This window comes from Sesamum indicum, linkage group LG11 (assembly GCF_000512975.1).
Source record: "Sesamum indicum cultivar Zhongzhi No. 13 linkage group LG11, S_indicum_v1.0, whole genome shotgun sequence".
NCBI lineage: Eukaryota > Viridiplantae > Streptophyta > Magnoliopsida > Lamiales > Pedaliaceae > Sesamum > Sesamum indicum.
The window spans coordinates 9,004,779-9,015,937 of NC_026155.1; the positions used below are offsets into that span (position 1 = coordinate 9,004,779).

The window sequence follows — 11,159 nt, forward strand, 5'->3', positions numbered from 1 at the left end:
ACATATATTTATAATTGTGCTGGTGTCATTTTTTCGGCACTCTTTCTCAACAACCTATACTAACATGCACATTTGATACAGTATATATGGATGGTTTTTATGTGAAGGCAATGTTGGGTTATTGCTGCACCTTCACAGTTATGTGAATTTGCCATTTTCCATGCCTGCATATCTATGTCCGAATTGTGTATATGCATGTAAACTTAAGTGTCCACCTCATAGCTGTATGTAGCAACTTATTCACCTGCTTGACGTTGTGGTTCTAGTTATCTGCCCTGGGGGCTCTCGATTCTTGTTGGACCAGTGAGTACACATTCAAAGTGCTGAAAGATCTTCGTGTGATTTGATATGGTTTTGAGGTTCTCAACACAAGTCCGGATGAGCAATAATTTTCTCTATGAAATTTCAGTATGAATAATGAATAAACAAAGGAACTGAATCTTTCAGTTCGGTGAAGTAGTTGCTACTACGAATGTGATGAGGTCATTTATCAGAGAAGATTATTCGCTCATCGAGAAAAGAAGGTAATGTGAATAGACTTGCATTAAACAGTTTCAAATTACTCTCTCTTCTGTATGGGTATAGATGAATATGTATCTGTTGTTTCCTCATCTGAAGTTGAACTTTTACTGTTGGAATTTTAAACTTGAAGATTTCAAAGTTAAAGAAACGAAATTATGGTGAATGTCTAATCAGTTTTTCTTACTGGAATTGCACACAAGTTTTCTTTTCTGCATCTTCCACTGATTTCTCTCTCGTGCGTGCGCTCTCGCTCTCTCTTACTTTTTTATTTTTTTCCTTTTCCTTTTTTCCCTGTCCATCTGTGTCCTTGGGTGGCCGAGAAGCTAATGTGCTGTTAAGCCTTGTCATAGTTTTAGACTAAATCATTTTTATGTTGCCTGCTCTTTTCCTCTGTTGTTCATTTGGTGCTATCAATAGATGCGATTGTTTTGAATTTGTCCCCATTTAAGTCCTTGTTTCATTTTGGATTCCAGATATCTTCTAAGTTAGACCCTAACATGAGTTGTATGCCGGTACATTTTAGATCGTCATCCAGCCCAGTGACAGCCAATCTGCTTCACTTGACTCATGCTAGTGTTTGTAAGCGGAGCATACTGCCCATTTCAGAGGCAACGTCAAGGGGATCTTTTTACCAGCTACATGATGTTCAGAGGCTGAATTGGTGACCAGTTGAGGAATTCTCATTTTGCACAAGGGAGTCAAGATTACAGTAACACAAAGCACACTAGTCAGAAAATGCCCCTATTCAAAAACCTTTTGTCCTCTATGCTCATGGAGGCCACCTTTATTTGTAGATGAGTTGCTTAGGCAGAACTAGAAAAATATGCCAGAAATTGCTCCTTTGAGTGTGAAAAAAATACAGCCGTGTATAAATGGCCCTACCGTACACGTTTTTGTCAGAAAATGTGAAAAAATTGCCAAGTTGAATATCTGTTTATGATGTACCTCCACTTACAGAAAAACTTTGGTTTCCTTTTGCCTTATGCTTTGACTTTTTTTTTATCGATATATTTGCTTATTGCATCACCTGCCTAGACATAAGTTTCTACTAAGCTGAAGACAGGATCTCATGCCATCTCATGATACTGCTGGTTGATGCTCTAACTGCTCCTTCACTAATTTAATGCATTGTCTGTAACTTGGCAGAATATAATGCCCAATTCAACAATTTCCTTAAATTCTCTGTCTGTACTTGAATACAAGCATAGGTGTTTGATTACAGCAAATGGCTGTCTGATCCTTTGGCATATGCAAAAACAAAGCGTATTCCGTACTTGAAAACAAGAAGGGCCATCAAAACACATGGGTTTTTGATCAGAAACCATATGGAAACTGAGTCATCCAAAATGGAAAGAACAGTACCAGCAAACTAAAGGGGTTGTTACTCAGCAGCACCTTCGTGGCCACTCTGTCATGGACTCTATTTCTAATGCCATACGCACGCGTGGTAAAGTTTCTTTATACTAAAGCTTACACTCTCAACCCCCCACCCCACCCCAATGTTTATAAATACCCTTTAATTTTCTAACAACATCAACTACAGTCACCCTCTGTTTTCTTTCTCTCTCTGTCTAATTATTTTAGGCCAAGATCAAAGCCGTGGCATTTGGCTTTTTCTTTCACATCTTCCCTCTATCAATCGCTTTCTTCACCTCTGCTAGTGACCTTCAAGAGGTCCAAATAGAGCCTCTTTCTGCTCACTTTGTGTTTCATGTCCATGTCAGGGAAGTTTTTGTTTTCTTTCTACTCCACTTTCTTTGATTGATCACATTACTAGTGTATTATTGAAATAATAGTTTGATGGCTATGTGGGAGAGGCAGACGCAGAAACAACGGCGTAAAACACCGTCATTTTCTTCGTCCCTCCTCGACGCCATTTACCATTCCATTGATGAACCTAGAGGCACCGACGGGCAACAAGAAGTGGACAACTGTTTCCTCCACAGAAGAAAGAATGCTGCACAAGTTGAAGAAGAGATCGAAAGCCTGCGACGGGCGATCATGGTAGAGAAATGGATGGAAAACTACGGCACTACCACCACTCCAAGGCACCTCTCTTCCAACTCAGGATCATCAACAGATTCAAGCTTATTTTCGTCATCCGAAACAGACTCCTCAGCTTCAAGATCATCGGTTTTTCCTCTGCAGAAACCGAAAAATGCTCAGAAACTTCCTGCAGAGAGGCCAGGAAAGATTTTACAGCTCGAGACAACGCCAAAGCGCGAAGGCCGGTTCACGAGGACTAAATCAAGGGCGATGAAGATTTATGGAGACTTGAAGAAGGTGAAAGAGCCCATTTCACCAGGTGGCAAAATAGCAAACTTCTTGAACTCCATATTCAGTCCAAGAAACCTGAAGAAAAATCAGGACCTGGAGGAATGGAGCTCTGTAAGAAAGTCAAGATCAATGAAAGATACAGCAACATGTTCATTGGCCTCAAGATCCTGCCTGAGTAAAAACCCTTCTTCCAGAGGTAATAAATCTAAGAGGTCTGTCAGATTTTGCCCTGTCAGTGTCATTGTTAATGAGGATTGCCAGCCCTGTGGCCACAAGAGCATATATGATGACGAGTATTCAGTCAGTGCATCAGTGCCAAGTATCGGCAGCCAGTTTATCAAGAAAAACATCGACAGTTTTCGACTCTACGAGGGCAAGAATCCAAGAAAACATGAATTCAGGGACTTCTATGAGAATGAAAGTGATGTTGATGATAAGAGCTGCGCCAGCTCTGATCTCTTCGAGCTCGAAAACATCGGTCGGGTCGGGATCGGAGCATATGAAGAAGAACTTCCAGTATATGGAACCACAAGTCTTAAGATGAATCAGGCCATTGCTAGTGGTTTGATAATGTAGTGCAAATTTGACATTTCTGATCATCAGTTATGTAGACTCTGAGTGATTAAGCATATCCAGCAATATTTCTCCTAATGAATTTCCTTCATCCGTAGCATGTTATACATAACAACATGTAGATTACATTTGCATTTCAACTTGAACTTTACAGACAGCAGCTACAGAAACCTGCAACTGCAACATCATGTCTTTGTCATCATCAATGAAAAACTTAAGTTGTCGCGCTCTTTCTCACTTAAGGTTGTCACACATTATGAGCAAAAAACAAAAGAAAAATTGCATTAAAAAAAACAAAAAAAGAAAACCAAAAAGGAAACTGAAGGTCACAATTGTAATGATGGCGATGAGTCTGTGTTCCTTTAAATTGAAGTAAAAATGATTTGCTTTTTGTGCTTTTGAGAGATGTTGCAATGTGGGATTGGATTCCATATATTTATGATCAGATTGTTCATGTGTGAGTATAAGAATTATAATTTAGATTGGATTTGAGTGTTTGCAATTGTATATATATTGTACTTTTGGAGAAGTTCAAAAAGTGACATCTTTATAAGATGGAGTGCAAAAGTCTTGGTAGCAAAGTGAATCTGCATGATGTTGTCTGCTAGAAATTTGAAGTAGAAGAAAAGCTTACAAGCAAGCAACATTGTCAAAGCAGCACACATGCATGGAACACACAAATCATGAACTGAGAACTATACATTTTACATTACTCCAACCCTTTTGTATTTTTCTTTGATCATTTTCTATTTTTCTAAGATGGGATTTTTATTTAAGTCCCATTAATAATAAGTAAGTATATAACATTTCGTTTAATTCAGAATTATTGGTTGTTCTTAATTAATTTTTCACGAATATACTTTGTTAATTCTAGATATCTTGATTTTACTGTTTATTTAAAAAAGAATGTTATTAATGCATATCAAAATCAAATAATTATCTCCGAAACCAAGACGTAAAAAAAGAATCAAAGAATTTCCAATCCCACGAGTAGAAAAAACCAGCTTTACTTGTTTTTATTTTTTCATTGTCCTGAATATTTGTCTGTATCTTTATAAAACATATACTTGAGTGTGTTTTAGCTTACTTTTATTTATTCTACACTAATAGAAAAAAACAAAACCAAAGATACTAAAAAGTTAGAGAAAAAAACACATAGAAATCTCTATCTTTGTCTTTCTATCTTAAAAGAAAATTTCTCCTAATTCTAGACTTGAATTCCAACACCAACCCCAAATAATTGCCAAGAAGAGTGAAATAACCAGGAATTACAAGTGATGGGGTAGAGTTGAGTTTATTATACTGCAAATATATGGAGGAAATATGATTGAAATTGGTAGGTGTGAGATGTCTGTTAGTTAGCAAGAGAGGGAAAAGGGCAAATCCAAAGAGCAAAGGACATGTAAAAAACTGTGATTGATATAAGAGGTAAATGGTATGTCGAGCTATCACAAAAAAAGTTCCAAGTTTATGGGCTCGAATCCTATCGAATGACTATTTCTCTCACTTTATATAAGTGTTTATCTCATTTTATATGGATCGTAGTATTATAATAATTTGTTATTATTTTTAGTTATATTAATTTATTGTTTTTTTTAAAAAATATAATTAGTAAAGGTAGTGGGAGTGGGCATACAAAGAGGCCCCATTCGGAATCTCACAAGTCAAAATATGGGCATCATAGCGCACATGCAATCCTACTTTTGCACCAACATAAAGCTGATTTTTTCAACATCTTTGGCACCCTTTTCAACCTTATTACTGTACTACTCATCTTACCAATACACACAAACACACACATACACACTTTCCCCCTGTGTGTGTGTGTGAATTGCTTGGTTTGGAACTAGAAAATGTTTGATTTCATGCTAGTGTGAATTGCAGTATTGTGTATGTACACTTGTGTACTGCAATAGATGATAATATTATCAACAAAATATCAAATGGTGCTAAATGAAATATGACTTTTGTTGTAATAATTTGATAAATTATAGCGAGTTTTTCTAAAATTTGATATAATTACAAATATCCATTCATTATTTATGAAATTATCAATGTCCCTGATGCTTAATGAAATTATGTATATGAAAATATCCAATTTGCCCTTGTTTTTTCTTTGAGAAAAATAATTGAAAAATTGTGAAACAGTTGACGATGCGAAATTTCATTCTTGCCCTTCTAGTCAACCAGAATTTTTAAAAATAAAATAAAAATAAGTAAAATTATAAATTATAGTTCACCAAGGACGTTCTAGCAAGTTCACTGCTAAAAAATGGACAGAAACCTAATGGAGAATAATGAAATAGGCTAGTTGTTGGACGAACATTAAAATAAGAGGTATTTGTATTTGTCAAACAATGCTATGCCAAATTTCAAGAAAGCTCGTTGTAACTTACCCTAATTAATTATCATTGTCAAAAGTAAAAAATCATAATTTATAATGATAACTATAATCACAACTTAAATTTTCACATATATTTGTCTGAAGTGGTAGATTGTATGGTTTTACCACGATTTTATGTTGTGGTCATTAGCAATGCAGTTCCTTTTTTTTTTTTTTTGTAGTGAACTGATCTTGGAGTTATTATAAAAAATATAAGTAGCAGTAATTTTGATTTTATCACAATATAGTTATTAGTTTCAAAAATTCTATATAAAGTTGTAATTATAAATAATTAGTCACATTTAAATAATACAAACACAAATTGTTCATCACTATACATAAGTAATTAATTGTTTGTGTGACAACTTTATATATGCACAACTCTGTTTTTATCAATAATATTTGTAAGTGACAACTTTTACAAAATAATTATTATCACAATTATGAAACTCATTAAGGTAAAAAACTAAAAATTATTGTGAGTTAATAAATATAATTAGTAACATTGTTTTAATAATTTTATAATTATTTTTTCTTCTTAACTACCCACTAGCCCACATTTCTCTCTCACCTTACTTCTCCATATTTATTATAATTTATAATTATAATTTACTCTTTCAACAATTTAATTTTCTTATCATTTCACGCACACAAAAATTCTTTTTATATGCTCGTGTGAAACGCGTATGACGATAACTAGTACTATTATTAAAGAAAACCCATTGATCGTATCAATTTTTATTGTCCCATTTTACCCTTTCATTGATTTTATTCTTTAAAAAAAATTATCCATAATAGTAATTTTAATATTTTTTAATTATTTTAAAACTATAAATTTTTTTTCTCTCAACCCACCACTCCATTTTTCTCTCTCATGTTCTCCGTATTTTTTGCCCTCACAAATTTTTCATAATTTTAATAAATCCTATTGCCATTAATTTTTTCTCTCTCACACTCTCCACATTTATTTTTTCTTACAAGTTTTTATATTTTTAATAAACTCACAATTCTTATTTTTCTTTCTTTCTTGCTTTACCCCACATTTTTTTTTTCATCACTTCACTATGTTTTGTGTTTTTTATAATTTTTTCTTCATTTTACACTATAATTTTTTATATACTCGCAGAAGTCACATGCAACGTCAACTAGTTACATACAAAAACATAGTTGAAGAAGTCTTTCTACAAGCCCTGTTTCTCTCTCTTTTTTTTTTCTTTTTTAGGTTGGGGTGTTATTATAATTTGCTACTTAATTATGTAGTTGGTTTTTTAGCACTACAGTGATCTAATCGATAAATAAATATAGTAAAAATAGTAAATAATAAATTACAATTACTCTCAATTCAATTAATATATCAATATGATGTAAACAATTTGTAATAACGACGACATGTGTTTGGTATGAAAATCTTTTTGTTTTTCAAAGAGTTCTCAATGATGGAGGATAAGATTTCTATTTAGTTGTCGGTTGATGAGAAGTCTATTATCCCACTGATTAATTAATAATAATTATTATTAATTTGTGTAATATAAAAGGAGGGTTGGAGGCAAAAAAGTATGAAATAAGTCTTTTATCATAAATCGAATGATTTATAAAAAGAAAATAAAAATTATCCTATTTCAAGTAGAGATTTCTGTTCAAATTTAATCATATATCGAGTATCAAATTGTATAGATTGAAATTTGAAATCACTATGTAAATGGTAAATAATTTTTACGATCACATAAGTTGTTTAATGTTTATGTATAGTAATTAATTGGGCACATTACATATGAAAAGTGGCCAAAAATTTGTAATAAGTTGTCTTTTGCGCTAATTGAAAGAATTATTAAATTTAGATGAAATATATTTCAATACACGAAGTGAAAATATTAGGTCGAGCAAAAATTTACAAAAAGACATTTGAAATAAATAGTTTACTAAAAGGCTGTGGTTATTCGAAATTTTACCAACAAATCGTGCACTTGAAACAATGCTTGAAGTCGTTTGCTTGTTTCGACATGTTGATAATTTTACGCTGATCGATTTGTTGAATTATTGCCTTGATGAGCAGTACCTGAAATGATTTGTTATGTTTACAGTCCTGTCTATTTTATGTTTTCATTTTCACTATTTAGTTTTTGAATAGTAATTATAGTGAAATTATGTTTGTTCATTTGTATTCTCATTAAAAATGTATTAATTCAATTATAGTGATTTTTTAACTGTCATTCTAAGATTTTATGTTAGAAAAAAATCACAACAAATTAGGACATATATAATGATTGGATAGAGACAGTATATATGTGAGTATAGAGACATGCATAGTGATAAGCACATGTAAGATTGCATATTGTCCCAACCAAACCATAAACCCATCTGAATAATGCTTGTTCTAAAATAGACTACTCACACTAACCATCTTGACATCTTGCTCACCTATGTTGTTTATCTTGGTTACATTTGTTACACAAGTCAAAACAAAGATATTTTGATTTGACAAGTTACAGTAAGAATACTCATTTTATTGGTGGGATGATATTAAGACGAGGAAAGAGATAAATAGATGAACTAATTCGTCAGTTTGATTTTATATATCTGACCTTTGTTTGGTTTGATTGATTTGAATGACTCCAATAATATTATCATTCATAAAGAACGTCTGATCTGTTTATGGTCTATGCTGCGCAGTTATTTATGTTATATTGACATGAGTGGTTAATTGGTAAATAAACTTCAATTGTAATACCTCGGCCATCCGTTTGGTAGATATGTACTGTTGACTGCATTTAATGCTATACATATTATTTTAGGACCAACTTGTTTCGTTTAAATATTGGAGGGCTATAATTGGAATCTTATATCCAATGTTCTTTCATTCTTGTTGTTTGACTGTAGTGTATGAGGATCATCTATATGACCACAGACCAGATATTCGAGGACGACAACCTTGATCTAGAACAACCTCGTTATCGACCTCAAATTACTCTCGACATCTGTATACACATATATTTAAACCTATGCTTATCTTTTTTCATAAAGAAAAACAACAAATATATTGTTAAAATATATCTTTATAATATAATTATACTACATAGTTTAGTTCATACGCACTTATATATTACAAGTATATTTATTTACATGCAATACAAACATATATGCTTACACTTGTACCACATTATCAGCTACACATGTGTATTATATATGTAAAATAATTTTATTACTTATTGCATAGTAAAAATATATAAGTGACCATAGTGAATGTTGCTTAGTCGATATCAAAACTTAAGTTTTCGCATCGATTTTCTCTCGAATCATAATAAATAGTATTAATTTCCCACCTTTTTTAAGTCCGTAGTGATTTATAGTGAAGAGTTATCATTTTTTTTCTTTATAATTTCGCAGTACCCAATTTTCATAATTTTAAGATATGACGATAAGTTTTCAAAAAAAATTCCGTGAGTTCCATTCAAGCAAACAACCATTCTTTTATCAAGTGATTCAATAATAAATCACAAATTAAAATCTGATCAGAAGTCGGAAAATCAACTTTGATCCTTTATAAAAAGAAAAAAACATCATAGTCAAAGTAGGCAACTCATGAACTTAATTACTGAGGTGAGGCGTGGAAACTTAGAATTGAATCTTAAGTCTTGTTTATTTATGTTATAGATATTGAAGTGGAGAAAAGGTACAACAACAACAGTATTCAAAAGGCATGAGAGCCCAAAAGAGAATAAAACAAGAAGAAGACAGACAGGCCGAAAAAGCTGCTGCTTCCACTTACACTGGGCCTGCACGTGCGCTGCTTATACACCTACACCACCCTCCCCTCCCCTCCCCTCCCTACTCTAATTTAGTTCACACATTTATGTGTTTATAAGTTTATTATTAAGAATATCAGACCAAAAGAGAGAAAATTATAATATTAGGTTTTTAGTTATATATGGGGTTCTTTACAAGTTTTACTTTATGCTTTTCAAAGTAATTAATTTTATTATTAATTATTTCACGAAAATATTACGTGACTGTTGATATATATAACCGGCTGAATAGGGGGAAACTGACAGCAAATGGCTTTGGGTAAAAGGAATTGTAATATTAGTACAAACTATATAGTCATTTGCAAGTTTGGTCTCATTTTTTTTGGTACAAAATTAGTCTTCTTGTTATGCTTGAATAACAGATCACGATGAATCACAAAATAAGTATGGAAGGGATAATCCTATTGTACCTCATACACTCTAATAGTGTAGATGGTAATAGAAACGCTTCCAAGCGTTATCTAACCATGAACGATGATCTCTAATTCGTAGAGCTTCAAGCGTTGCTCATTTAACAGTATCCACATATTGGATGCTCATCTGCGTTTGAATTCAGTGCTAGTCAACTCCAAACTCCACATATTCATTCTTTTAATCAAAATTTATATTCTTTTATCAAGTATACTTTTGATCGATATAAAATTAAATTCCTTATTTATTATCTCTCTCTCTCTCTCTCTTTTGTTTTTTTCGTTTTTGGTTCTATTGAATGTAGCCTAAGACTCCACGGAAACGAAAAATTAAAGGGATGATTATATTTAAACCCTTAAATATATAGTATATTTATATAAATTATTTCTATTTTTTTTATCGTAATTACAGAAATCATCACTGACATTCAAAAAACGGAGGTAATTGTGCGATGTTGTTGACGTTTTTGGAGGATGTATGTATAATTTCTTAAAATACTAAGGTAGTTTGTGTAGATGAAGTTAATATTTATAATTGATGTATATATAATTTTTTAAAGATAAAAATAATTTGTATAAATAGACCATAGGTCAGAGAGAGCGTACATTTAATTATCCAAAAATAAATTCCAACACTTCTCTCATTGTATTAAGATTATTGTCTGTTCGGTACTTCAGTTAGTGTTATATTCTAAATAATTACATTTGATATCTTAATTACATACAATTCGCTAAAACCTAGCAGATAAAATTCGACAGCAGATCAAAATTTAAAAAAAAAAAAAAAATGATTTTTTTTTATATTGGACTGACGCTTTCTCAAACCAACATAATAAAATAAAATAAATAAATAAAGAATCAACATCTACGCAAACAATTTTAGACCCGACCCGAATCTAATCCGACCCACCCGTTTGCTACCTTTATTGTTGGGCCTCGAACAAATAGGAGGGTAAAAGGCCCAAATATATTCCCATCCAGACCATATACGTGCTTAAATTGGATCCAATGGCCCAGCTTCCATGATCTTGGCACGCGTCAATCCATCTCTAGCCGTTGGATCAAACAAACGCCAACTAAAATCTTCTCCGCGTTAATCTCCTCAAATAATATTCGTATTCTATACCGCGTCAGTGCGTAAGGATTTTGGCTGAAAACCCCCTTTTCGCAACTACAATTCTCTGTATTGTT

The 11,159-nt window shown here is 32.5% G+C and overlaps 1 protein-coding gene across 1 annotated transcript; it reads left to right on the top strand.

Moving 5' to 3' along the window:
• LOC105173657 (protein BIG GRAIN 1-like A) lies at positions 1,584–3,728 on the top strand. Its single transcript, XM_020698116.1, has one exon. The coding sequence runs from the start codon at positions 2,323–2,325 to the stop codon at positions 3,373–3,375; it is 1,053 nt and encodes a 350-aa protein (XP_020553775.1). The 5' UTR covers positions 1,584–2,322; the 3' UTR covers positions 3,376–3,728.

Excerpts from the sequence above, each read along its gene's own strand:
- LOC105173657 (XM_020698116.1), top strand. The coding sequence starts at position 2,323 with ATGGCTATGTGGGAGAGGCAGACGCAGAAACAACGGCGTAAAACACCG.